We start from the raw sequence: 24977 nt of genomic DNA, 5'->3' as shown, positions 1-24977 counted from the left end.
TGACGTTTTAATCAAATTTAATTTTCTTAATAGAAAGCTAAAATTGACTCATTCAAACTATACACATAAATAAAAGAATCTTGCAAGAAAAAAAAAATACAGGAACAAGAACCAAAAGTATAATTTCAGTAAAAAAATATATATTTAATTGAGAAAATTCCAATTCCGTAGAATTGCGCCTTTATGCGAAAAGCCTCGAATTTGGAGCCAAGTCTCTTAAATAAATTATTTGAAAAAAAAAAATTCAAACGGGAATTGGATTCTGCCGCACCGGCTCAAGCCTGAGATCACAGCCGGTACAACTAACAGATCTCTCTCTCTCTCCTCTCTCTCTCTCTCTACTTTGCTTTCACTGAGCAGTCCTCCAGACCACCAAACAGATCATTCATTCATACCTTCCACTCTCTCTCTAGAAATTTCCAGGGTTTCTCTCTCTATATGGAGTTGTAAATTCCACCAAATCCTTGGACGCTGTTACGATTTTAGTGCATAATTATTTATTCAAAGCGGTAATTTCACGCCAAAGTTTCCATTCATCGCCACTCTTCTTTGTCTCTGTTTTTGTCCGTTTCGCTCTGGAAGAGTTTCTTCTTCTGCGGAACAGGTGAGTTTTTGCATTCTTTTATGCCTTTTTTTGTGTCGAAGTGGTGGCGTCTTCTTGTTTACCTGTTTGTTGTGCTTGTTGTTCGAAATTTCGGATAGCGCGTTCTTTCCGCATGAGCAGAACGCAATCTGTGTGTATTTTGTTGAATTTCTGTTGGTTTATTGAACTATTGGAATTTTTGAGTGTTTGTTCCTCTGAATTTTCCTTGGAATTGAGTGTGTTTTTGGACTTTGTTTGATCAGACGTTTATATTGTTGATCTTTTTGGATTATTGTTTGAAAACGGGTCGGAAATTTAATCGGATTTGTGTTTTCGAGCGACTTCTTTCGTTGACTAATGATTTACGGTTTGGAGCGTGTTTGTTTTGAACGATCTGTTTCGAACGAGTTGTGCGATGCGTCCTTTGATCCTCACCGAAAACGGGTTTTGGTTTGACTTTCATGTGGTTGACTGAATGCTACAAATGGAACCCAGTTTTCGAAAATTGCGGCATGCGGGCATTATTATTATTTTTCTTTTTGCTAAGAACAGGTTGGATGGGATGCACGTGGCCATTAACTTATATGATCTGTAAAATATATGATGCAATACTTGAGATTTTATGTTTCTTTTTCCCCTCTTTCTTTTCTTTCCGTCAATTGCTTCTTAATGTTTTTTTTTTTTTTGTCAATGATTATAAGAAAACCACTTTTCCGAGTGCAGAATAATCGTACCTAAGCTTTGGATGCAGAGAAGTATTACTTTTGAATTTTGAGTATTGTAACGAAGAGACATGAGTACGAAACTTTTGAATATCCAGCCCAAGGAACTACAATTCATATGTAAGTGCATGAACTCATGCTTCTCTTTCTCAATTTGTTCCAATATCAGATATTGTAAATGAAAAAGAATTGAAGTTAAGTACTTTGCTGCTTTCAGTTGAATTGAAGAAGCAAAGTACGTGCACAGTTCAACTAGCCAATAACACCCATCATCATGTTGCCTTTAAAGTATGAACTACCTTATTTTCGTTTCATTGATCTATTGTTTCTCTTAAACTCATTTGAATTTTCATGCGACATATGTAATAACATTATAATTTTTGGCAGGTTAAAACCACATCTCCTAAGAAATACTGTGTTCGACCAAATGTTGGGATAATTTTGCCAAAATCAACATGTGACTTTTCAGGTATGTTCTTTACAAATTTCATCTAACATATTCAGGCACCTGTGACTTTTGTCCCCCTACCTCCGGGCAAACAAAAGAAAAAGTAAAAAATGAGAAAGGAAAAGCAAAGAGATAGATACTGGTAATGGAGTCAAGTCACTACCATCACCATTCAATTTTAACATTCAAGTTTCAACTTAACTAATTCTTCTGTGTATGACTTTTCATTTACAATATCTGATCTTCTCTCTGTCTGTTCAATATTGCTCCCTCCTTTTCTTTTGTTGAATCAATTATGAGGGTAAATAAGGACATCGAAAAAAATCTAAAAAAGAAACTTGAAAAACATAAAATGCAGTGTTTTGAGGATGAGAAACTCTTAAGAATGTTCAATATCATGAGATGATTCAGACCATCATTTGACAAACATTTCTCCAAAAAAATAATAATAATAATAATAATAAATAAAATAAGAAGACTCTATATAGTCTTCTGAAATTGAGTTGATGTGAAGACTTATTAGTTATCATGAGATCCTACTTCTTAGTTCAATAAAGTAAACTATGTTCCCATAACATTTGTGTTTTTTTTTTAATCCTAAACCTGGAAGTATGTATTCTTACTCTTTTGCTTTCTTTCCTGTTTTTAAAGTTAATTTCTTCTTATGATTCTAATGTAGTTATAATGCAAGCTCAACGGGCTGCCCCACCTGATATGTTGTGTAAGGACAAATTTTTAATTCAAAGCACGATTGTTCCTTCAGGGACAACAGAAGAGGACATCACTGCAAGTATGGTAAGTTTTTGCGGATATAATTAGATTTCATTCTTTAGGTTTTTAATTGTTTTCTCTTTTCCAGTTTTCAAAAGATGGAGGTAAGTATATTGAAGAGGATAAGCTCAAAGTGGCGCTCATTAGTCCTCTGAATTCCCCAATACTCTCACCTACTGATGGAGAATTGGATGAAATCATGGATGGAATTGTAAAACCGAGTGGGAAAAGTGGACCATTAAGAGATGGGCTGGCCACCAATGAAATTCCAAAGCCGAAATATCAAAATGGTGCATCAGATGAGATGCTTCCCTCTGGGGTTTCAACACTAAGACCCTCAAATGAGGGGATGACTCATGAGGCTTCAAGACTCAAAGATGATTTTGTTGCATCGAAGGGGGGGCAGCCGATTGAAGCTTCAAAACCAAGTGATCAAAATGGAGAATTGAGGGAGGAGGTTCTGCTCCATCAGACTTCAAGATTGAAGGATCAAAATGGAATATCAAAGGAGGAGATACCTCGTGAAGCATTAAAACCGAGAGATCAAAATGGATCATCAAAGGAGGAGGAGTTGACTTTAGAAGCTCCAAAAAAAAGAGTTCAAAATGGAGCACTGGAGGGGCAAGGCTACGAAACTTCACATCTGAAGGATCCATTATCAAGCGGAAGTGTAATTCAACCTCCAGAATATGTAGCAGTAAGGAAAAACTTTCTTATCTATACAGAGTTAAAGTTTTCTTCTCTCTCTCTTTTTAACAATGTTGCTGAGGGATCAAATCGATGTTTTTCTTTAAAAAATATGATGTTGTACTGCCTAATTATTATTGGTCTAAGAACTTGTTGGGGGTCTCTGTGTAACCTCTTTCAAATTCCATAGGGAGGGTGTCTTATCTCCCTTTGTTTTTCCTGTACAAAGTGTTCTTATCTAGAAAAAAATGAATTTGTAATAGTAGGAAATGGTAGAAAAATCTGATTGTAATTAGCAACTTTGACGATGTCATTAATTAGTCATTGTTCAATCTGATTGGTGGAACTACCAATTGCTAAGCTCTGTGATTTTAAGCTTCTTGAAAATTGAAGTTTTGCTCCTGTGCAGGGTGTGGATAAATCCCAAGAGCTAAACAATAGCACGTCGAGATTACAAAAGACTGCTGAGATAAAGCAAGCAGCAGAATCGGAGCTGATGACAGTGAAAAAATCAGATCGGCTAAAGTTAGTAAAGGATATTGATGAGATGAAGTCGAAGTTAAATGAAATTGAATTAAAGCTCGGTGAGGTGGGTTCTCATTACCTTTTCTGCTCCTTTTTTTTTTTTTTTTTTGCATGTATGAATGCAACAAACCGACAAGTTTTAAGCTATACTTGAAAATCTGGTCATTCAGATTGTTCATCCTCTTCTAATCCAATCAAGAATTAGGCTCTGATTGATTTTCAATTTATTGATGCATATTCAGTTTATTAGCTATGAGATTATGTATATGTATTTTGAGCGTATGAGTTGATTTGTAGAAAGAATCAGAGAATAATAAATCCCAAACAGTTTTTAGATAAAAAACTGAATATCATTCCCAAAAAGAGAGGAGGAGAAGAAGTTCTCCTTCAAAGCCAAGGAGAATATGAAGAGAGAATCACTCAATTTGCTCGAATTGGAGTGTTTTTTTTGCACCTTGCTAAGTTTTTTATCTGTATTATTTTGTTTTTTCTTTGTATCCTCACTCTTTCAAGAGTTTGTTTTGAACAATCTTGTTCCTCATTATCTTAATGAGAAGTTCGTTTCTTGTTAAAAAAAAAAAAAATTTGGACTGAAAGAATTAGTAGTGGTACAGAAGCCATTGGAAAGAGAGCACCATGAAGAACCCATAAAATTTAACATTGACCCAAAAATCACTTGAATCTTTTGTGTCTGTCCGCAAAAGTTCTGACTTCTTTTTCTCGAACATTTAATTTCTGATCAGATTCACCTTTCCCTGTTGTAAATTGCAATTTCTGGAGTCGCTAAACTGTTGTCTTTAGACATAGGTTATAAGGCTCATTGGGAGTTGGATGTTCACTTTTGCAACTTTTGTGGTTGATTTTTATTTTTCACTGCATTTATAGAAATTTGGTTTCTGCTACTGTGCTACAGATTGATTTAAAATTTTGTTAAAACTTGAATTGGTTATCATCTGTTTCTTATAATTCCTTCAAAGCTCAAATAATGTTACTCCATAATTAGAGGACGAGACCGTAAACATTTCATTGTATCATTATCTCGGTACACAGAAATGAAATGTGACTGAAATGGAAAATACTACTTTTCTAGTGTTCATTTCTCCATTTGCTGTATTGTTTTACGTTTTAAGGACAGGCCAATACAATTGTAATGATGTTCTTTTGTAACATCGGTTACAGGCTCAAGGTACCATTTCAATGCTGTCTGCGGAGAGGAGATCAAGTGCTCAAGAAGTAAAAATCTTGAAGGACAAAATGGTAACTTCCTGGACCATATTCTTCTCATAGTGGTTGTTCTTGTTGCATGTTCAAAGTCAAGTTTGCCACTGCCCTGTAACTGTATCTTCTTGTCCATTTGATAGAAACATTCAATCCTAGCCACCTCAGGGGCACCCTTGTACTAAAGAGATTAGGGACTTTTTGCTTAGTTTTAAAGTGATTAGGGACTTTTGCTGTATTCAAAAGGGAAGAGTAGCTTTACCCCAATGGTACCCTGGTGGTCTGGATGTTGAAAACTTAAAATCCTTGTTTTCTCACGAACCGACCTTAGAGTGGATGAAATCTTCTTAAAGAATATTGGGAGCTGGGTTATGAGCACAATAGAAGGATTAGGTCCCGACATCTCGGTTATCCCAAAAGGGAAAAAGAAAGGGAAGTGCCGAAGCTTTTAATGGAGCCAAAAAGAAAAGAACTTCTGCTTACTTTTGTGTTTCTTTATACTACATTGTCATTCAATTGATTTGCTTTGATCTTTTGGAAATACTACTCTTGAATTTCAATCATCCTGCCCATTGAACAGTACTTGGACACCCAGTTCTTGCATACTACTGAATTTCAGCTAGTTTCTTAACGCTCGTATTCAATATTTCTCTCACTTCTATTGCTTCTTCTCTACATCTCGTGATTTGGTGTTTTGTCTCCCTATTTTCACAGATGGAATTGAGTAGGAGAGGTAGGGTGAGGAATCAAGTAGGTTTTCCTCCTCTGTTTATCTGTATGGTGACACTTATCTGCATCGTGCTCGGATATGTTTTACACCATTGAAGAACCGTTTGCGTCGTGCCTGAGAGATTGAAGGCAAGGTGTGGACGGCGGAGGGGAGGAAGAAGTGATGAGGATTGCAGAAAACATGTAAAGGAATTTCTTACTTATGTAGATAGAGTGGTAGGTAGCGAGCTGTGTGTTGTCAATAAGAATAGGCCACATTCGCAACACACCAAACAATGCACATTTTGACTCTGGATAACTAGAAGTTTGCTGCTGCTTTTTTAGTATGCAATTCAGATTTTGGGTATAAATAAATGTAGCGTGCTCATCTGCTTTTACTAATGTTTGAAGATAAATGGTGATGGTTGACCAAATGCTGACTCCCTCTCTTCTGTTGGTCCTTTCACTTTCCTTTCTATGATTGAGTGACTGAATTCTGAGTTAGTTCATGTGCAAAAATTTTAACTAATTTTATGAAAATTTAGATTTCATTTTGTATTGGAATATCTTAGGTACATGACTACAATAGTGTGGATTTATTTGATCACATTCTATAACTATTTCGATAACTATTTTGTTTTTTAGAATTAAATTCGTTAATACTAATTTAATATATGTGTTTTTTTATTTTGTTATCTACTTTTTAAAAATGATTTTAAAAAAATTAAAAACCTATAATTTTTAAAAAATTATTTTTATTTTTTAAATTTGATTAAGAATTGAAATGTACCTGTCAAAAAAAATTGTGAGTAAACAAATATAGAAAAAAATTATAAATGAAACGGACATAAAGGGCTATAATTGTGTTTTGTTTTTTAAAATTGTTTTTCTGATTTTGTGATTCAAATATATTTGAAAATTTTAAAAACAACATTTTCATGGTTTCAGTATTTTTTAGATTTTGAGTTTGAAATTCGAAAATGGAGAATTACATAAAAAATTTAAAAATAAATAAATAAACTTTGATAAAAGTAACCTTTCATGATATCATTTTTGTTAAAATTGAGACATATAAAATATAATATAATATTATAAAATAATAATTATGTAAAATTTATATGTTAATAAATTAATTAAATATTTTTTGGATTAAATTAAATATTTAGTTGGTAACTATTTATAGTTTACAAATATATTACTTAATATATTCTCAATTTTAAAAATTGAGTTTCAAAAACTTAATATATTTTAAACAATTTTTTAAATTGGGTTTCAAAAATAATGAAAATATGGAATAACTCAAATGCATGCATATATATATATATATTTAGTAAATATGTGGGGTGAGAATTCGAACTCACGACATATTGGTGGGAGTTTTTGCAGTTATTTTTTAGCGCATTTTTTAAATTGGCATGTATATGAAAAAATAAATTCTTGATGACTATTTTACTTTTTGTTTTTTAAAATTAAGCTTATAACACTTTTGCTAATGTATTTGTCTTTCTATCTAATTTTTGAAACTGTTTTTAAATTTTAATTTGAAAAACTAGTTTTAATTTTTTTTTTAAAAATTGTTCAAGAATTGAAACAGAGTAAAAAACGTATAAAACAAAAGAAAGGTAAACTAAAAGTATAATGGTTATATATATATATATATATATTTTTTTTTTCTTGTTTCTGGTTTTTTTAGATGATGTTTTATATTAATAATTTGCTTTGTATTCTATTGAAAATCTGCGACTAGATCGTCTTGAAGACAGACGTGATGAGATTTTGACACTAAAGTCATTGGGGGGTGTTTAGGGAAGAGAATACCCTGGACACGTGGAGGACCCCTATTGGTGCTCCAAGATGACTCGTGAGTCATGCCCAGCTCGGACCGCCGAGATCACTACCACTAGCGTTGACAGATGCTAAGTATGAGGGCCGAGGTGAACCTGGCCGAGGTCCGATCTACCGGGATGCTCGGTGGGGGCCGATGTGAGCTACTGTCAACGGCGTGATTATCGGGTGTAACCGTCGGTCCCGAGAGTACCGGGTGTAACCGACGGTCCCGAGATTACCGGGTGTAACCGTCGCGAGATTAGCGGGACTACCACCTATAAGTAGAGGACCTCACTTCACGATCAGGTACGATGATTTCTGACCTCGAACTAAACTGGGAATCCGACCTATACTGACTTGATCGTCGGAGTGCTCACCTTTTTGTGCAGGTCCGCCCAAGTACTCAGATCGGTCCGGAGGCCGAGTTCGAGCTGCAATCTGAAACACACTGTTGTGCATATCCTTGCATAAACATTTGGCGCCGTCTGTGGGGACGACAATCTAAATCATCCCAATTCTTTTAAACCAACACGCAAGCAAAAATGGTTCAACCCGCAAACTCGACTAATACGGCAGATCGAAGGACCCTAGCTACCAGCGATGCCCACCAGAGGGAGGTCGGAGCAGCAGTGGTAGAGGGGCAAGGTCACGACGGCCTAGCAACAGAACCCCTCCGCAGGTCGGCACGAATCACCGCGCCTGTTCTACCACCTCCGCACCCCCCAAGGACATCCAAGGCCACCCGTGGCCGAGGTGGAATCTCTAAGAAGGGCGCCCGGGGTCCAGCCCCGACCCCGACAAGTGAGAACTTGGACGCACTCCAGAGAGAAATGGAGGCAATGCGCACAAAAATGCGGTCCATGGAGGAAATATATAACAAAATGATATTAGCTGCAGGCGCAGGGTCCCGATCTGAGAACCGGGTGACGCGCGCTGGCATACGCGAGCAAATGGGTTCCCACCTCGGCCCAGTTGAGGAGGAACATCCCGAAGACAACGAGAGCGAGGGACACACTCGCCAGAGAGGAGACCTCCGTGAACACCTCAACAGAAAGAGAGGCTCATCTCTCCGAAAAGGACAGCCACCATCCCGCTCACACAGGAGCTCCAACCAGCAGGCTGAATCCTCTCGCAACCCAGCAACTCCTGCAGGAGTGATTACAAGGGAGGAGTTCGACCAGCTGAGGGGCTAGCTCGACGCTCAGGTGGAGGCCTTAAAGGCCAAATGTGAGCAGAAAGAAGGTCCACTGAACGATGGCGACTTGGGAGAATCGCCCTTCACCTCGGACGTTTTGGAAGCACCGATCCCTCCAAAGTTCAAAGCTCCTACCGTGAAGCCTTATGATGGGTCGAAGGACCCCAAGGATTATGTTGAGGTCTTCGAAGGCCTCATGGATTTCCAAGCGGCATCGACGCAATCAAATGCCGCGCCTTTCAGATCGCGCTTACTGGCAGCGCGCGATTGTGGTATCGGAGACTGCCAGCCAGGTCGATCTCGACCTACTCTCAGCTGAGAAGGGAGTTCCTCGCCCAGTTCTCTTCTCGGCATTATGACAAAAAGACAGCGACCCATCTCGCCACCATCAGACAGAAGGAGGGTGAGACGCTGCGAGAATATGTCACCAGATTCCAAGAGGAGCAATTGAAGGTCACACACTGCTCCGATGACTCGGCCATGTGCTATTTTCTCACCGGTCTAGCCGACGAAGCCCTCATGGTGAAACTTGGAGAGGAGGCCTCGGCCACCTTCGCCGAGGTGTTTCAGAAGGCGAAGAAAGTCATCGATGGACAGGAGCTCCTCCGAACCAAAACCGGCCGACCAGAACGAAAGATCGGCCGGGGCAGAAGTGGAAAAGATATAGAAAAGGCAGATCCCAAGTCCAAGGACAAGGGATCCTTTTCCAGCGGCCGAGCTGAGTATCGAAGGGCGGAGAACGGACCAACGAGGAGCCGGCCTTACGAACGCTTCACCCCGACCACGATTCCAATTTCTGAGATCCTAACGAACATCGAGGAGTCTGGAATGGAAAAACTACTCAAGCGTCTTGAGAAGTTTCGGGGAGCCCCGGAGAGGCGCAGCAAGGACAAGTATTGCTGCTTCCATCGGGAGCACGGCCATAACACGTTGGACTGCTGGGAGTTGAAGCGCCAAATTGAGGATCTAATTCAAGATGGCTACTTCAAGAAATTTGTGGGAAAGCCCAGAACCAGCTCGGCAGAGAAAAAGGAAGAGCAGAAGCGTTCGAGGACGCCGCACCGGCGCACTGACCGACCTGCGGTCATCAATACCATTTTCGGAGGGCCAAGCGGGTTTCAGTCCGGACGTAAAAGAAAGGAGTTAGGTCGTGCAGCTAGGCGCGAGGTGTGCATCATCAGGGAGTAGAGGCCGACCTGCCCAATCACCTTCGATGGTGCAGACTTGGAGGAGGTCCACCTGCCCCACAATGATGCACTTGTGATCGCTCCCTTGATTGATCATGTGGTGGTCAGGAGGGTGCTGGTATACGGAGGCGCATCTGCTAACATCCTGTCCTTACCGACCTACCTCGCCCTGGGATGGACGAGGTCACAATTGAAGAAAAGCCCGACACCGCTGGTTGGGTTCTCTGGAGAATCGGTCATCCCAGAGGGTTACATCGACTTGCCGGTCACACTTGGGCAGGACCAAACTCAGGTCACCCAAATGGCCGAGTTCGTGGTAATTGACGGTAGATCGGCCTATAACGCCATCTTTGGGAGACCCATCATCCACTCATTTCGGGCCATTCCCTCGACACTTCATCAAGTTTTGAAGTATTCCACCCCCAATGGCGTGGGCACGGTCCGAGGAGAACAGACCGCTTCGAGGGAGTGCTATGCCTCCGCACTCAAAGGCTCATCGGTCTGCGCCCTTGAAACTCTCGCCAGTAGGGATGAGACGCTCGAGTTCCAGGCCGACCTACCGAGGAGGGAGTTTGCCGCACCCACTGAGGAGCTCGAGCTTGTTCCTCTGCTTAGTCCCGAGAAGCAAGTAAGCATAGGAACCAAGGTGGGGGCCACCGACAGAGAGGAGCTAATCCACTTCCTCAGATCCAACTCGGACGTCTTTGCGTGGTCCCATGAGGACATGCCTGGCATTGACCCAAAGATTATGACGCATCGCCTCAGCATAGATCCATCATTCCGACCTGTAAAACAAAAAAGAAGACCTATAAACAAGGAGAGGAGTGATGTAATTGTTGAGGAAGTTAGCAAACTTTTGAAAGCTGAATACATAAGAGAAATTTCGTATCCCGAGTGGCTCTCCAATGTTGTATTAGTTAAAAAATCTAACGGAAAGTGGAGAATGTGCGTAGACTTTACGAACTTAAATAAGGCATGCCCGAAAGATTGCTTCCCACTGCCGAGGATTGATCAGCTCATGGATGCCACAGCCGGGCACGAACTGCTCACTTTCATGGATGCCTACTCTGGGTACAACCAAATCAAGATGCATGTCCCGGATCAAGATCATACCGCATTCATAACGGACCAATGTCTGTACTGTTACAAGGTCATGCCCTTCGGTTTAAAGAACGCAGGAGCGACCTACCAGAGAATGGTGAACAAAATGTTCGCCAAGCAGATCGGCCGGAATATGGAAGTGTATGTGGACGACATGCTTGTCAAGAGCAAGCAGTCTAAGTCGCATTTCTCCGATCTGACTGAAGCCTTCGAGGTTCTGAGGACATATCAAATGAAGCTCAACCCAGCTAAATGTGCCTTTGGAGTCTCTTCGGGAAAATTCCTTGGCTTCATGGTGAACAACCGGGGGATCGAGGCCAACCCCGAAAAGATTAAAGCCGTGCTCGAGATGGAGGCACCTAAGACGCTGAAACAGCTTCATTGCCTCAATGGCAGGATTGCGGCCCTGAACCGGTTTGTTTCAAGATCGACAGATAAGTGCCTTCCTTTCTTCAAAGTCCTACGAAAGAAAGGGCCGTTTGAATGGACAGCAGAGTGCGAGCAAACATTTCAACAGTTGAAAAGTTACCTCTGCTCGGCACCTTTGCTCGCCAAACCCCTGCCAGGGGACAAGCTCCAGTTGTACTTAGCAGTGTCTGACAGTGCCGTCAGCTCGGCCCTAATCAGGCAAGAGGAAGCGCGGCAATACCCGGTCTACTACACAAGCAAGGCTATGACCGAAGCCGAGACTAGATTGGAAAAGTTGGCTCTTGCTTTAGTCACCTCGGCCCGACGGCTTAGACCATACTTCCAAGCCCATACTGTGGTGGTGCTCACTAACTTGCCCCTAAAAAACATCTTCCGTAAGCCAGAAGCTTCTGGACGCCTGATGAAGTGGGCAATGGAGCTAAGTGAGTACGACATCCAGTTCGAACCCAGAACTGCGTTGAAAGGACAAGTAGCGGCGGATTTCATAGCCGAGCTCACACCACCTTCCGAGCTGAGCGAGTCCGACCTACCGTGGACAATCTATGTCGACGGATCCTCCAACGAGAAGGGGTGCGGGGCCGAGGTCCTCTTGCTCGGACCAGGAGGCGAGCGATTTGAGTATGCCTTGAGGTTCGGCTTCCGGACTTCCAATAATGAGGCTGAGTACGAAGCATTTGTTGCCGGCCTACGAATCGCCAGAGCATTGGGGGCCTCTTGTGTTAAGATCTTCAGCGACTCCCAGCTGGTTGTGAGCCAGATCACGGAAGAGTACCAAGCCAGGGATCCCCGAATGGAGAAGTATTTGGGCAAAGTCAGATCGTACCTCGCCCAATTTCGAACTTACGAGGTAAGCCGGGTTCCCCGAGCAGAAAATTCTAATGCCGACGCCTTGGCCAAGTTAGCATCAGCGTACGAGACTGACCTGGCCAGGTCGGTCCCCGTCGAGATCTTAGATAATCCCTCGATCTCAGAGCCAGATCTGATGGAGATCGGCGCTCTAGAGTCCTCATGGATGGACCCGATTGTGGACTTTATTGGGGGCAATTCACCACAAGACCCCAAGGAGCGCAGAAGGTTGGCCAGGCAAGCAGCTCGGTTTGTGGACTGAGGTGGAGCGTTGTACCGACGCGGCTTTTCCCTGCCTCTATTGAAATGCCTAACCCCTGAAGAGGGCCTATACGTCCTCAGGGAAATCCACGAAGAAGTGTGCGGCAATCACTCAGGCGCCCGGTCGCTGTCAGCCTAAGTGATCCGACAAGGATACTATTGGCCGACCCTCAGCCAGGACGCCAAGAAGTTCGTTAGAACTTGCGGCAATTGCCAACGCTAAGGAAACATAATCCACCAACCTCCCGAGCTGCTCACCCCCATCTCGGCCCCGTGGCCATTCGCGCAGTGGGGGGTAGATATCATTGGTCCTTTCCTTTTAGGCAAAGGTCAGACCAAGTTCGCTGTGGTTGCTGTGGACTACTTCACAAAGTAGGCCGAGGCCGAGGCACTCTCCCACATAACGGAATCCAGAGTCACGTCCTTTGTATGGACAAATATCGTATGTCGCTTTGGTATACCGAAGGCCATTGTGACAGATAATGGGAAGCAGTTTGACAACGCGAAGTTCAAAAGCTTTTGCAGCGAACTTGGCATAAGTCACCTTAGCTCGTCCCCCGCACATCCGCAAGCAAATGGACAGGTGGAGGCAGTCAACAAGAACATCAAGCAAGGCATCAAACTTAGACTGGACTCCAAGAAAGGCAGGTGGGCCGAGGAACTACCAGAGGTTCTATGGTCGTATCGGACCACCCAAAGAGAATCGACGGGTGAGACCCCGTTCTCTCTGGCCTTCGGCTCCGAAGCTGTAGTCCCGGTTGAGATCGACATGCCATCTGACAGAGTAGAGCGTTACGAGCCTGCAGCAAATGAGGAAGAGCTGCTCCTCAACCTCGACTTGTTGGAAGAAAGAAGAGCAATGGCCCAGCTACGCCTGGCGGAATATCAGGGCAGAATGGCTAGACACTACAACGCCCGCGTTCGACCTCGGACCTTCCAAGTCGGACATCTGGTCTTAAGGAGGGTCCAAAACCATTGACGAACTTAAAATTCAAACCTTCAAGGTAAAGGGGCGACGTGAAAAGTTCAAATTGATCAAGCCTCCGAACTTGAGGGTACGAGGTGCGATATGAAGAACAGCTACGGACTTAGGATTTTAGCCTTTTAACGTTTTTTAAGTTAAGGGTGCGATATTAAAAAATCCAGAGTTGGTGCAATGCATTGAATACTAGACAGAGATTCGAATTCACAAATTCAAGTATTTTTGAAGGCGCGACCTCAAAAGTACGAGGTGCGAGGTGACATTGGCTTTAGCCTAAAGAAAAAGCAAAGAAAGGAAGGCAACAAAGTAAAAACAAACGAGAAGCCTCTTTATTGAATGAAAAGCAGAGCCAAGGCTTATAGACCTTGCAGCTCTTCCCTAACACTTACAAAAGAAGAGAAGAAAGACAGAAAAAGGCCTCATGAAAGGTGATTGTCGCAACGTCATCGCGACGCGGAGCGGCCGACGGCATCCCCTGAAGGGTCTCTTTCGAGATAGGGGTTTGGAGTCGCCACTAATCATATACGAGGTGTGATTGGTCACCTATTTAAAAAAACGGACAAGATGGTCTGCGAAAATAGAGTTTTAGTTCGGAAGTCGATTTGTGTGTAGGGAAGGTGTTAGCACCCCACAACACCCGTTCGAAAACGGTACCACATTTTATCATAAATCATCCTATTGTTTTACTTGGTCTGGAAAGAAAAGAATTTTGTATTTTTGTTTAAATGTCTCACAGTTTACTAATTCATATTTTGCAATAAAATATGAACCCAATAATTGTGAGTGACACGAAGGCCATTAAGAAAAAGTTTATCACCTCGGGAATATTGGAAATTCCAATTTCCATCCTTGGAGTTTTTGAAAAAATAGAAGAAGAAAAAAAAAATAAATAACAATTCCCTTGGAGAGGCGTGCTCCCGGGCCATGGATGTGAATACCCAAGTCTTTAGCCACTAAGCCATGTTTTGGTTTATAACTTAATTTCTTTTGAAAATAAAACCTTTGAAAATTTTATTTCTAAAATAAAAATCGAAATCTTATCTTTCTTTAAAGACTTTAATTTTAAACAAGATTTCCTTTAAAAAAAAAATCCGTTTAAAAAAAATTAATTTATTTCAAAATTTTACTTTTTTCAAAGACAAAACAAAACAAGCATTTATCAACTTTTTAAATTAGCATTTAAGTTTTTTGGTATTTTAAACAAAAAAAAAACTGTTAGTTTTAGTTTTAAGAAAAAAAATACTTCTTTCTCCACCTCTGTTCGTCGGGTCCGAGGTCTTCACGCGAGTCGTCAGAGCTTTACACACGGGTCGTGGGTCGCGGAGTTGTTGTGCGGGCTGGATTCGGAGCCAGGAGGTTCGCTGGTCGGAGGTTGCTGTAGGGGGAAATCGCCGCTGTTCGTGTCACGCCGCCGTTGCTGTCGGGCCGCCGGGCTGGAGCTGCTGCGCAGGGAAGGTCGTCAATCGCCGGTGAAGGTGCTCGGGTTGAATCCGGCGTGTCGTGACGTAGGGTTGCCGAAGGCGCGGATCAGGTGCCGTCGTCGTGGGCCTTACTTGTCGGAGTACGGCCGGAGTTGGTAGCTGATGGTGGCCGGATCTGAAGCTGCCGGGCTTGCGGGGTGCCGCTGCAGGTGTCGTCGGGCTGGAAGCTGCTATCAGAATGGATGAGGAAAGAACTAGAATGCGAAGAGATGAGTCTGAAGGTGATGAAGAAGAGAGATACGGTAGGTTGTACACAGAGAGAGAAGGAAGAATGAGATTTAAGAGAAACAAAGTTTTTTTTCTCTGACTTCAAGCCATCTTCCCCCCTTTAACTCTCTTTTGCGTCCTGTTAAATACATCACTGGGCAACAGTATAATATGCTAAAAAAAGTAACTTAGAGGTAAAAGGGGAACAAACTGGAAAAGAAAGTAGGCCTTTGACGAGGCAAAAAAAACTTAAAACAAAAAAAAAATCTTTTAAAAACGTTTTTTATTCTTAATAATTAAAAAAAAGTCAATATTTGCTAAAAATAAACTTTACCTTAAAACACAATTAAACATAAAAGCTTAGTCTAAAATCCAAATTAAAGATAAAATAAAACAATAAATAAATAAACAATGTAGTCGGGCCAAATACGGTTTCTACAGCTTGCCCCGCTTTGTGTACTCTTGCGGAACTAAAAGGGTAGACAAAGGCAAAAAGACAAAGTATTGGGAAGACGAAATTTTTATTTTAAAGCTCAAGACAGTGGATCTTTCTTGATAGGTACGATGCAGCAGACCTGTGTTTTAACTAAAGATAAAAGTAATGGGAATGGACCTGGCTTGACACAGGCTTCGATCACGACTTTTGACCGGGATCGATTTAATCAAACAGGAAAATTAAAGTAACGGACCTGGCTTGACACAAGCTTTGACCAGGCTTGACCGGGTTTAATTTAAACGACTGGAAAAAGAGGATAAAGGACCTGGCATGACCCAGGCTTCGACCAGGCTTGACCGGGTTCGATTAACCAAACAGTAAAAGTAAAGATAACGGACCTGGCTTGACACAGGCTTCGACCAGGCTTGACCGAGTTTGATTTAACCAACAAGAAACTAAAGATAACGGACCTGGCTTGACACAGGCTTCGACTAGGCTTGACCGGGTTCGACTTAACGAAAAAGTAAAGACGTTTACTCGAGCGAAAAGCAAAGTCACAAAGCTCAAAGAAAAATGAAAGAAACATGCTCTTGAAGCATAATAACAAAAGGGAAAATCAATCTTAAAAAGAAGAAAACGAAATCAAATGTTTTAAAAATAAATTTGGGATTGTCGAAATAGCCCGATCACTGCATTTTCCTTTCTAAATAAACTTTCAGTAGGCAAAACGATAACAACTTTGCCCCATACTTGCCCGACTGGCCTTTAGAGAATGATCGTCCAATAGCAGGGCGGAGTCCATTTTGAGTTTCCCGCACCCCTTAATTTCGATAGCACTTAGTCTTGGATAGTGCGAATAACCATCATTTAATAAGTAGATGCGTAAGGAAAGGCAAATGAAGAATGGACTTTATGACGAGGTACATGTCTCAAAGATACGATTCTTATTCGTATACTACAACAAAGAGTGGAAATTAAGCAAAATACTGAGATCAAAGTGAGACTCTCCAATACATTTAGTCAACTTCTGTACAACATTGTCTGATCTTCTAACGATACAACCATTGAGAAATTATGCATAATACTTTCGGACATGGTCTGAACTGACTGGATTTGCCAACTCGTCGCCGTCCATGTTGATCAGAACTAGTGCTCCTCCAGAGAAGGCTTTTTTCACCACGAATGGTCGTTCATAATTCGGGGTCCATTTGCCTCGGTGATCTTTCTGAAATGGGAGAATTCTTTTAAGAACCAAATCTCCCTCTCTGAATCTTCTTGGCCATACCTTCTTGTCATAGAACTTCATCATCCTTCTTTGATAGAGTTGTCTTCTGCATAATGCTGTCAATCTCTTTTCTTCCACAAAGTTCAACTGCTCGTAGCGTCTTTGAACCCATTCGGCCTCTTGTAACTTAGCCTCCATGAGAACCCGCAGAGATGGAATTTCAACCTCAACGGGAAGAACGGCTTCCATGCCATAGACTAAAGAAAATGGCGTTGCCCCAGTTGATGTACGGACTGAGGTGCGGTAACCATGCAAGGCAAACGGAAGCATTTCATGCCAATCCCTGTAAGTTACAATCATCTTTTCAACGATTCTCTTTATGTTTTTGTTGGCAGCTTCTACTGCCCCATTCATCTTAGGCCGGTAAGGTGTTGAGTTGAGATGCTTGATTTTAAACTGCTCGCAGAGCTCGATCATCATTTTATTGTTTAAATTCCTTGCATTATCGGAAATTATGGTTTCAGGAGGACCATAACGACAGATAATCTCTTTCTTAATGAATTTGATGACAACTCCTTTTGTCACATCTCGATAAGAAGCTGCCTCTACCCACTTGGTAAAATAATCTATGGCTACCAAGATAAACCGATGCCCGTTTGATGCTTTAGGTTCGATGGGACCTATTACGTCCATGCCCCACATAGAAAAGGGCCAAGGAGCTGTCAAGGTATGCAGATGAGAAGTAGGGGCATGAACTTTGTCTGAATAAATTTGACATTTATGACACTTCCTTGCATATTTAATGCAGTCTGTTTCCATTGTCAACCAGTAATAGCCAGCTCTCAAAATTTGTCTAGCCATCATATGCCCATTTGCATGAGTGCCACATATCCCTTCATGAATTTCCTCCATAATCTTATTGGCCTCTATTTTCTCGAGGCATCTTAGGAGAACCATGTCGTGGTTTCTCTTGTACAGGATCTCTCCATTTAAGAAAAAATTTGCTGCCAACTTGCGAATGGTGCGTTTATCATTTTCTGAGGCGCTGAGAGGATACTTTTTGCGCTTGACGTACTGCTTGATGTCATGAAACCACGGTTTGCCATCAAACTCTTCCTCAATACTCATGCAAGAGGCTGGGACGTCTCTTTTCTCAATTTTAATCGGTTGAATCTCCTCGTTGAGTTCTATATTGAACATAACTGCTAATGTTGCCAGTGCATCTGCCATCTGATTGCTTTCTCTTGGTAAGTGATCAAATGAGATTTCATCAAACTCCTGCGCCAATTCTGTTATAAGTTGTTTGTAAGGCAGCAATTTGGTGTCTCTTGTTTCCCAATCTCCTCTTAATTGATAAACCACTAGCATAGAATCTCTAAAGACCTTGAGTTTCTTAACTTTCCTATCCACAACAGCTTGGATACCCATAGAACATGCTTCATACTCAGCCATATAATGCGTGCAGTCGAAACATAATCTAGCGGTAAGAGGAAACAAATTTCCTTCGGGAGCTATTAATATTGCCCCTATCCCATGACCTAGCTCGTTAGAAGCACCATCAAACATCATAGTCCATGCTTGTGGGTCTAAATTTTCTTCATCTGTGGTTATGGTGGAGATATACTCGTCTGGGAAGTCGAACTTCATTGCTTCATAGTTGTTTATGGGTTGTTGGGCTAGGTAGTCAGCTAGAGCACTCCCCTTAATTGCCTTTTGAGTTACATAGACAATATCGTACTCGGATAAGAGTACTTGCCATCTTGCAATTCTACCCGAGAGAGATGGCTTTTCAAAAATGTACTTTATGGGGTCCATTTTTGAGATGAGCCATGTCGTATAATACAACATATATTGTCTAAGACGATGGGCAGCCCAAGCTAGAGCACAACAAGTCTTTTCTACTGGAGAGTATCTAGTCTCGCAATCGGTGAACTTCTTACTTAAGTAGTATATGGCCTGCTCCTTCCTGCCTGAATCATCATGCTGCCCCAGCACACATCCCATGGAGTTTTCCGTCACCGTGAGATATAAAATGAGGGGTCGACCTGAAGTTGGTGGCACAAGAATTGGAGGACTCTGCAAATATTGCTTAATCTTGTCAAATGCTACTTGGCAATCCTCGCCCCATATCCCGTCGTTGTTCTTGCGGAGCAATTTGAAAATGGGCTCGCAAGTTGCCGTCAGGTGGGAAATGAATCTCGCGATGTAATTGAGTCGTCCTAAGAATCCTCTGACTTCTTTTTGTGTTTTGGGAGGTGGCATCTCTAGAATTGCTTTGACTTTATCAGGATCGACTTTAATGCCTTCCTGGCCTACTACAAAGCCGAGAAGTTTCCCAGAGGTTACCCCAAATGTGCACTTATTGGGATTGAGTTTTAGCTGGAATTTTCTCAATCGCTCAAATAGCTTTCTTAGGACAAGTGTATGCTCTTCTCCTTGCCTTGACTTGGCGATCATATCATCTACATAAACCTCAATTTCTTTGTGCATCAAGTCATGAAATAGGGTAACCATAGCACGCTGGTAGGTTGCCCCAACGTTCTTTAGCCGAAATGGCATAACTTGATAGCAAAAGGTGCCCCATAGTGTAATGAATGTGGTTTTTTCACGATCTTCAGGTGCCATCTTGATCTGGTTGTATCCTGACAATCCATCCATAAAAGAGAAAGTAGAGAAACCGGCAGTATTGTCTACCAACACATCAATATGAGGAAGCGGGAAGTTGTCTTTTGGACTCGCACGATTCAAATCCCTGTAGTCCACACACATTCGTACTTGTCCATTTTTCTTCGGTACTGGGACTATGTTTGCAACCCACTCTGGATAATTGGATACTGTAAGGAAACCAACATCAATTTGTTTCCTTACTTCGTCCTTTACTTTGATTAACATATCTGGTCTCATTTTCTGTAATTTCTGTCTCACAGGCTTGCACTCTGGGTTGATTGGCAACTTGTGGACCACAATGTCTGTGTCTAAACCAGGCATGTCTTGATAAGACCAAGCAAATACATCAGCAAACTCATGAAGTAATTCTATTAACTTCTTACGACTTTCTAAAGACATGTTCGTGCCAATTTTTACTTCTTTGACCTCGACTTGCGATCCCAAGTTAACTATCTCAGTTGACTCCCCATGGGGTCCCAACGTCTTTTCTTCTTCTTCCAACATTCTTAACAACTCAGCTGATGGCTCATCAATTATTTCCTCATCCGACTCGACATTGTATATCGGTGTGACAAGCTTGTATCTTGAATTATTATCACATTCGATCTCAGTATTACTGCTTAAAACATAATGAGGGAGAGAGGAAAAGGAAAGGAAACAAATGAATATATTGACCCAACAGGAAAGAGCGAATGACAAAATGAAACGAAGATAAAGTGAACGAAAAACTTTATTGATTTTGAAGAAAAGAAAAAGAAATGAACATACAGGAAATTGTAAGCTCGGAAATTGAGTAAAAAGAGGGTAGAAAATAATAACAATAAAATTACTTTGAAATGTTATGGAAAGATGGTAATTCTAACACGGTCCAATTGCTAAGCTCGAAACCATCTGGGCACGGGAAAACAAAAGGACCAGACCGCTCTTCTTCTTCGTCTACTAAGGCTGCAACTGTAGAGTCTTCGTGGTCATTCTGGTTGATTACCCCAGCACTCCTGAAAGAACAACATAAAGGTGGGATAGTCCTGCCTGGGTAGTCTCGCTCTTCATTCTCAAATCTGATCAAGCGCTTAGTTTTCTCATGGTTCTGCACTCTGACGAAGTCTTTTCTGCTTGGCTTGTACCCCAACCCAAATCTTTTTGTGTTATTTGCCATCCTTAGCATTTTGTCCAAATTGCCCCCATCTTTCTTAATGGTAGCGTTTAATAAGTGTGGACTAGGTTTCCCACTTTTCCCATGTAAGGTTGTTGCATTTTCAATCTCAAATGACTGGAATAAAGATTCATGAGCCTCTTCTGCTGCCTCTACATAAGGCATCGAAGCGAGTTTTGAAACCAGAATATCCTCCTGTCCCAATATGATCACCAACTTCTGATCAACTGCAAATTTAATTTTTTGATGCAAAGTGGATGGGACTGCTCCTGCCGAATGTATCCAAGGTCGCCCAGCAAGAAACTGTAGGCTGATGTTATGTCCATAACTTGAAATGTTATATCAAAAGTGCAAGGACCTATTTGGATCGGGATCTCAATGTCCCCAACAACGGCACTGCGGGCTCCATCAAATGCCCTTACTATCACAGTGCTCGGCCTCATATGAGAGATATCAACAGGTAATCTCTCTAGTGTGGACCTTGGCATTATGTTTAACGACGATCCGTTGTCAACAAGGACCTTTGGCTACCAGGAAGTTTTTACACTTCACTGAGATGTGGAGAGCTTTGGTGTGTCCTGTACCCTCCGGTGGTATCTCCTCATCAGTAAAGGTGATGGAACTGGACGCAGTTATATTTCCCACAACACTGCTCAGATTGTCCACTGTGATGTCTTGAGATACAAAAGCTTGCTTCAATACCTCCAGTAATGTGTTCCGATGCGCCTCGGAGGATAGCAGCAAAGATAAAATAGAGATCCTTGCTGGTGTTCGGCCCAATTGTTCAATAATCTTGTACTCACTCTGTTTGATTAGCTTAAGAAACTCCTGAGTCTCTTCCTCGGACACCGGTTGTTTTGGGCTCACATCCTTTATCACAACTGCCTCCTGAAATTCATCATAAATGTCTTCACCGAGCTTGGCCTTCCCCTTTTTATCTTGTTCTACCTTTTCATTTTTCTTTTCGCTTGCTTTCTCTTTTTTATTTGTACTGTTGGGCTCATTCGTGTGCTTTAGCAAGCTCTCTGGAGTATAGCACCTCCCAGTTCGTGTCATACCTCCCCCTCTGGTAATATTGTCGACTGGGAGTGAGGAAGATTGTGCCTCTTGACCAACAGTTACTTTGCACTCATATTTCCAAGGCACTGCTTTGGAACTGCTATACTCGAACGGAGCGGGGACCTGGATAGTGATTGGCCTCCAGCTGTTGCTGGGTACCTCAGGCTTTTCACGATACAATACCGTGAGAGGTTTTGGCTTATAAGCAGCGCTTGAGCTTTCAGCAGTTGAAACATACTCTACCACATCTATCCTTTGTTCCTGGTGAGATTGAGTAACTGTGAGGATTTTCAAGTCCAGCAACTCTTGTACTTTCTCTTTAAAACAACTGCACTGCTCGAGAGGATGACCTCTTGCCCCAGCGTGGTACGGGTATGTCAGGTTTTCATCATATCTTTCACACCTGATATCTGGGCAGAGATGCTCCATGGACATATACCCGTGGCTCCAAAGGATTTCAAATAACTCCTGCATAGGAGTTGTAATTTCTGATACTTTACTCCTTGATTCGATCCTTTGACATTCAACTGCATTTATTTGTACATTCTTATGGTTTGGCAGCGGATTGTTTTTCACATCCGGACCATTTTCTTTCTTAAAGGTCAGCCATCCTGCCTTGATCAACGCTTGGACTCTGTACTTAAGTGCTGTGCAATTTTCTGTAGAATGCCCGATAGCTCCTGCGTCTTAATCACAGCGGGCGTTTGCATCATACCATCCTGGGTACGGAGGCTGGATCGGATCCACGGGTATCGGTGCCAGTTGATTATTCTGAAATAACTGGGGCAGGAGCTCAGTGTAAGTCATTGGAATTGGGTGAAACTGGGATTGCTTACGTGTCGATCTGTTGTTCTGCTACCCCTGAGTATAAACAGTATTTTGCTGGTAACCCCTGGGCTGGAAGCCTTGACTTACTGGAGGTCTAAAATTCTGAGAGGCAGTATATTGGAAAGTAGCGTTATTCACGTACGGTTGGTTATATCCGTATGGTGACGGGTAATAATATGGAGCATACCGCTGTGTTTTACCATATGGTGGTTGCCTCCAAACATGTCGGTCGGCGCCTACCATTTGCACCTCACCTTCCTTTTTCTTCAAGGATGTCGCCTTCTTTGTGGTTGACGATTCTCCAACAGTGCTGGTTATTCGACCATACTTAACCCCGTATTCAATTCTTTCTCCAATAGTCAAAATATCGGAGAATCTCGTAGAAGCACTTCCTATCATCCGATCATAAAAAGGATGTTTTAGGGTGTTAATGAACATGGAAGATAGCTCTTTATCAGTCAAAGGAGGCTGGACCTGAGCAGCTGTATCCCGCCATCTTTGAGCGTACTCCTTAAAGCTTTCTGTGGTTTTTTTCTCCATCATCTGCAGATCTAAGCGGTCGGTCGCCATATCTATGTTATGTTTATACTGCTTTAGGAAGGAATCAGCCAAATTCTTCCACGAACTAACATGGGCGCTGTCTAAATGCATGTACCAACAGGAAGTCGGGCCAGACAAACTATCCTGAAAACAGTGTATCAATAGCTTGTCATTCTGGATATACGCTGCCATCTTTCTACAGTACATGATAAGATGGTTCTTAGGACAAGAAGAACCATCGTACTTCTCAAACTCTGGAATTTTGAACTTTGGAGGGATGACTAGTCCCGACACCAAGCATAGTTGGGAGGCATCAATGTTGCGAAAAACATCTGTTCCCTCTACTGCTCGCAGTCTTTCCTCCAAAACCTCTAATTTCTCACTGCTAGGGGCCTCTTGTCTTTCTGGGTCCTTATTTGCTTGAGGACCACCCAGATTAAGGACTGTAGGCGGCGCCATGACTTGCTCTGGCTCTTGAAAAATAATACCGGCTAGAGCTTGCGGAGCTCCCCTGACCAACGGAGGTGGAAACTGCCCAGCCGGAATATCATAAAGAGGGTTGTACGTTGTGTATTGAGGCATAAATCCCTCTGTCATTGGCCTGAAAGACGGTCCCGCTGGCCGAAAAGATGGCTCAAAACCTGGCGGGAACTGAGGGGTTGGTGGCTCGTGGATTGGATTGCTAGTTTCTCCAATCGTCTTCCCCTCTTCAAGGGCGAGGAGGATGGCGTCTAACTTCTCTCGCAGCTCTTCAATATCCTTCCTCGTTTTTTCCTGTTCGGCTTTACGGTCATCTTCCATTTTTATTTTCGTCCTAAGCCTTGTGCGATACCTATGGCGTGGCGCCGGTGAGCGAGCTATCTTGACCAATCCCTTTTCGTTTTATGAAAAAGAGAGTATAAATAAAATAAAAAACTAGATAAAAAAATGAGAAAATGAAAGTAAGCTCAAGGTTTTATTAAAAAAAACAAAATAATTCTGCCGAGCTTGAGCTAAATGCTTATATCCTTATATTGGAAATAAATTAAAGCAGAGCCTCAGTAAAAATGTCCCCAATGTTCTAGATCTCGTCTGAGCTTGCCTAGAAATTTAACTGTGCTTCTGCCATTTGGCTGCGTAGGGGCAATGGCAGATGTGAGAGCTCGTGCTTCATCAGCTAAAACGTCCGCCCTTCGAGCGGCTTGTCTAACTTGAGTGAGCACACCTTCCGAGTTGTGATGTAGTCTCATATTATCTCGCTTCACCTGATCCAATTCACATTCCGCTTGGTTGTACTGCTCTTTGATGCAAGTGTAACCCTGCATTACCTTTTCAGCTGCACTTTGGGTTTGATCGAGATGACTCTTAACAACTTCAACAGCTTCCCTTAACCTTTCGTTTTCCTGAGCATACTGGACCAACTGTCCTTCCTTTTCTTCCATTACCATGACTTTTTCACGCATGGATGAAATTTCTGTTCGAAGGGAAATAATTTCAACTTCTCGTTGTGTTCTCAAGGCTAACTCTTCTTCCCATCTCACTCGATAGACTCTGCTGAACTCTTGAACTTCGGTACCTAGCGGTCGGTTCTCTTTCCCTTGATCCATGACCTTCCTTGTTTCTTGCAATATCGGCTCAATGTTATGGGGTAAGCCCAACTGTGGTCCTTTCCTGGCCGAAGTCGAGCTTCTTTCTCGTAGCTCATATTCCATTCTACGTGACTTCTGTTGAGGGGAATGATTTGGGCTTATTTCCGTAAGAGCCCTCCTGACTGGAATGTCTGCTTTGCCCTTGTCTGTTGATAGCAGAAGCACAGTTTTTCCCCTACTCGCATGCCAATGCATGTATGTCTCGAATGCATCATCATGGTATCGCCCACTTTGGATTTTGACGACCGTCCTCCAGGCCTTCA

General features: G+C 42.3%; 2 protein-coding genes across 4 annotated transcripts; one reads left to right on the top strand and one right to left on the bottom strand.

The window, feature by feature from the left end:
- Window positions 1-262: 262 nt before the first annotated feature.
- LOC111013073 (vesicle-associated protein 2-2) lies at window positions 263-6096 on the top strand. 3 transcript variants are annotated; one of them, XM_022287441.2, is made up of 9 exons: window positions 263-604; window positions 1307-1425; window positions 1523-1593; window positions 1693-1774; window positions 2433-2548; window positions 2613-3221; window positions 3621-3800; window positions 4916-4993; window positions 5669-6096. In XM_022287441.2, the coding sequence occupies exons 2-9, from the start codon at window positions 1377-1379 to the stop codon at window positions 5777-5779; spliced, it is 1296 nt and encodes a 431-aa protein (XP_022143133.1). In that variant the 5' UTR covers window positions 263-604; window positions 1307-1376; the 3' UTR covers window positions 5780-6096. The 3 variants fall into 3 exon arrangements, with proteins under 3 accessions (XP_022143133.1, XP_022143134.1, XP_087983915.1); XM_022287442.2 differs by lacking the exon at window positions 263-604 and adding an exon at window positions 618-734; XM_088127789.1 differs by lacking the exons at window positions 263-604; window positions 1523-1593.
- A 10590-nt stretch (window positions 6097-16686) lies between these two features.
- On the bottom strand, window positions 16687-23887 carry LOC148209931 (uncharacterized). The gene is given in 5 exon segments (XM_088127031.1): window positions 16687-20122; window positions 20337-20961; window positions 20964-21183; window positions 21185-22398; window positions 22801-23887. Coding segments are annotated over 5 exon segments (6582 nt in total).
- Between the last annotated feature and the right edge of the window lie 1090 nt (window positions 23888-24977).

The sequence above is a fragment of the Momordica charantia genome (assembly GCF_013281855.1).
Source record: "Momordica charantia cultivar OHB3-1 chromosome 8 unlocalized genomic scaffold, Mcharantia_2.0 BLBB01000008.1, whole genome shotgun sequence".
NCBI lineage: Eukaryota > Viridiplantae > Streptophyta > Magnoliopsida > Cucurbitales > Cucurbitaceae > Momordica > Momordica charantia.
Note: the sequence above shows the minus strand (reverse complement) of the source record. Positions and strands in the feature narration are given on the sequence as shown.

Bases quoted from the DNA above. Each gene is read 5' to 3' on its own strand.
- LOC111013073 (XM_022287441.2), top strand. From the start codon at position 1,377: ATGAGTACGAAACTTTTGAATATCCAGCCCAAGGAACTACAATTCATA. The intron at 3,222-3,620 runs GTAAGGAAAAAC...GCTCCTGTGCAG, and splicing joins AACCTCCAGAATATGTAGCA to GGTGTGGATAAATCCCAAGA. The intron at 4,994-5,668 runs GTAACTTCCTGG...CTATTTTCACAG, and splicing joins AAATCTTGAAGGACAAAATG to ATGGAATTGAGTAGGAGAGG.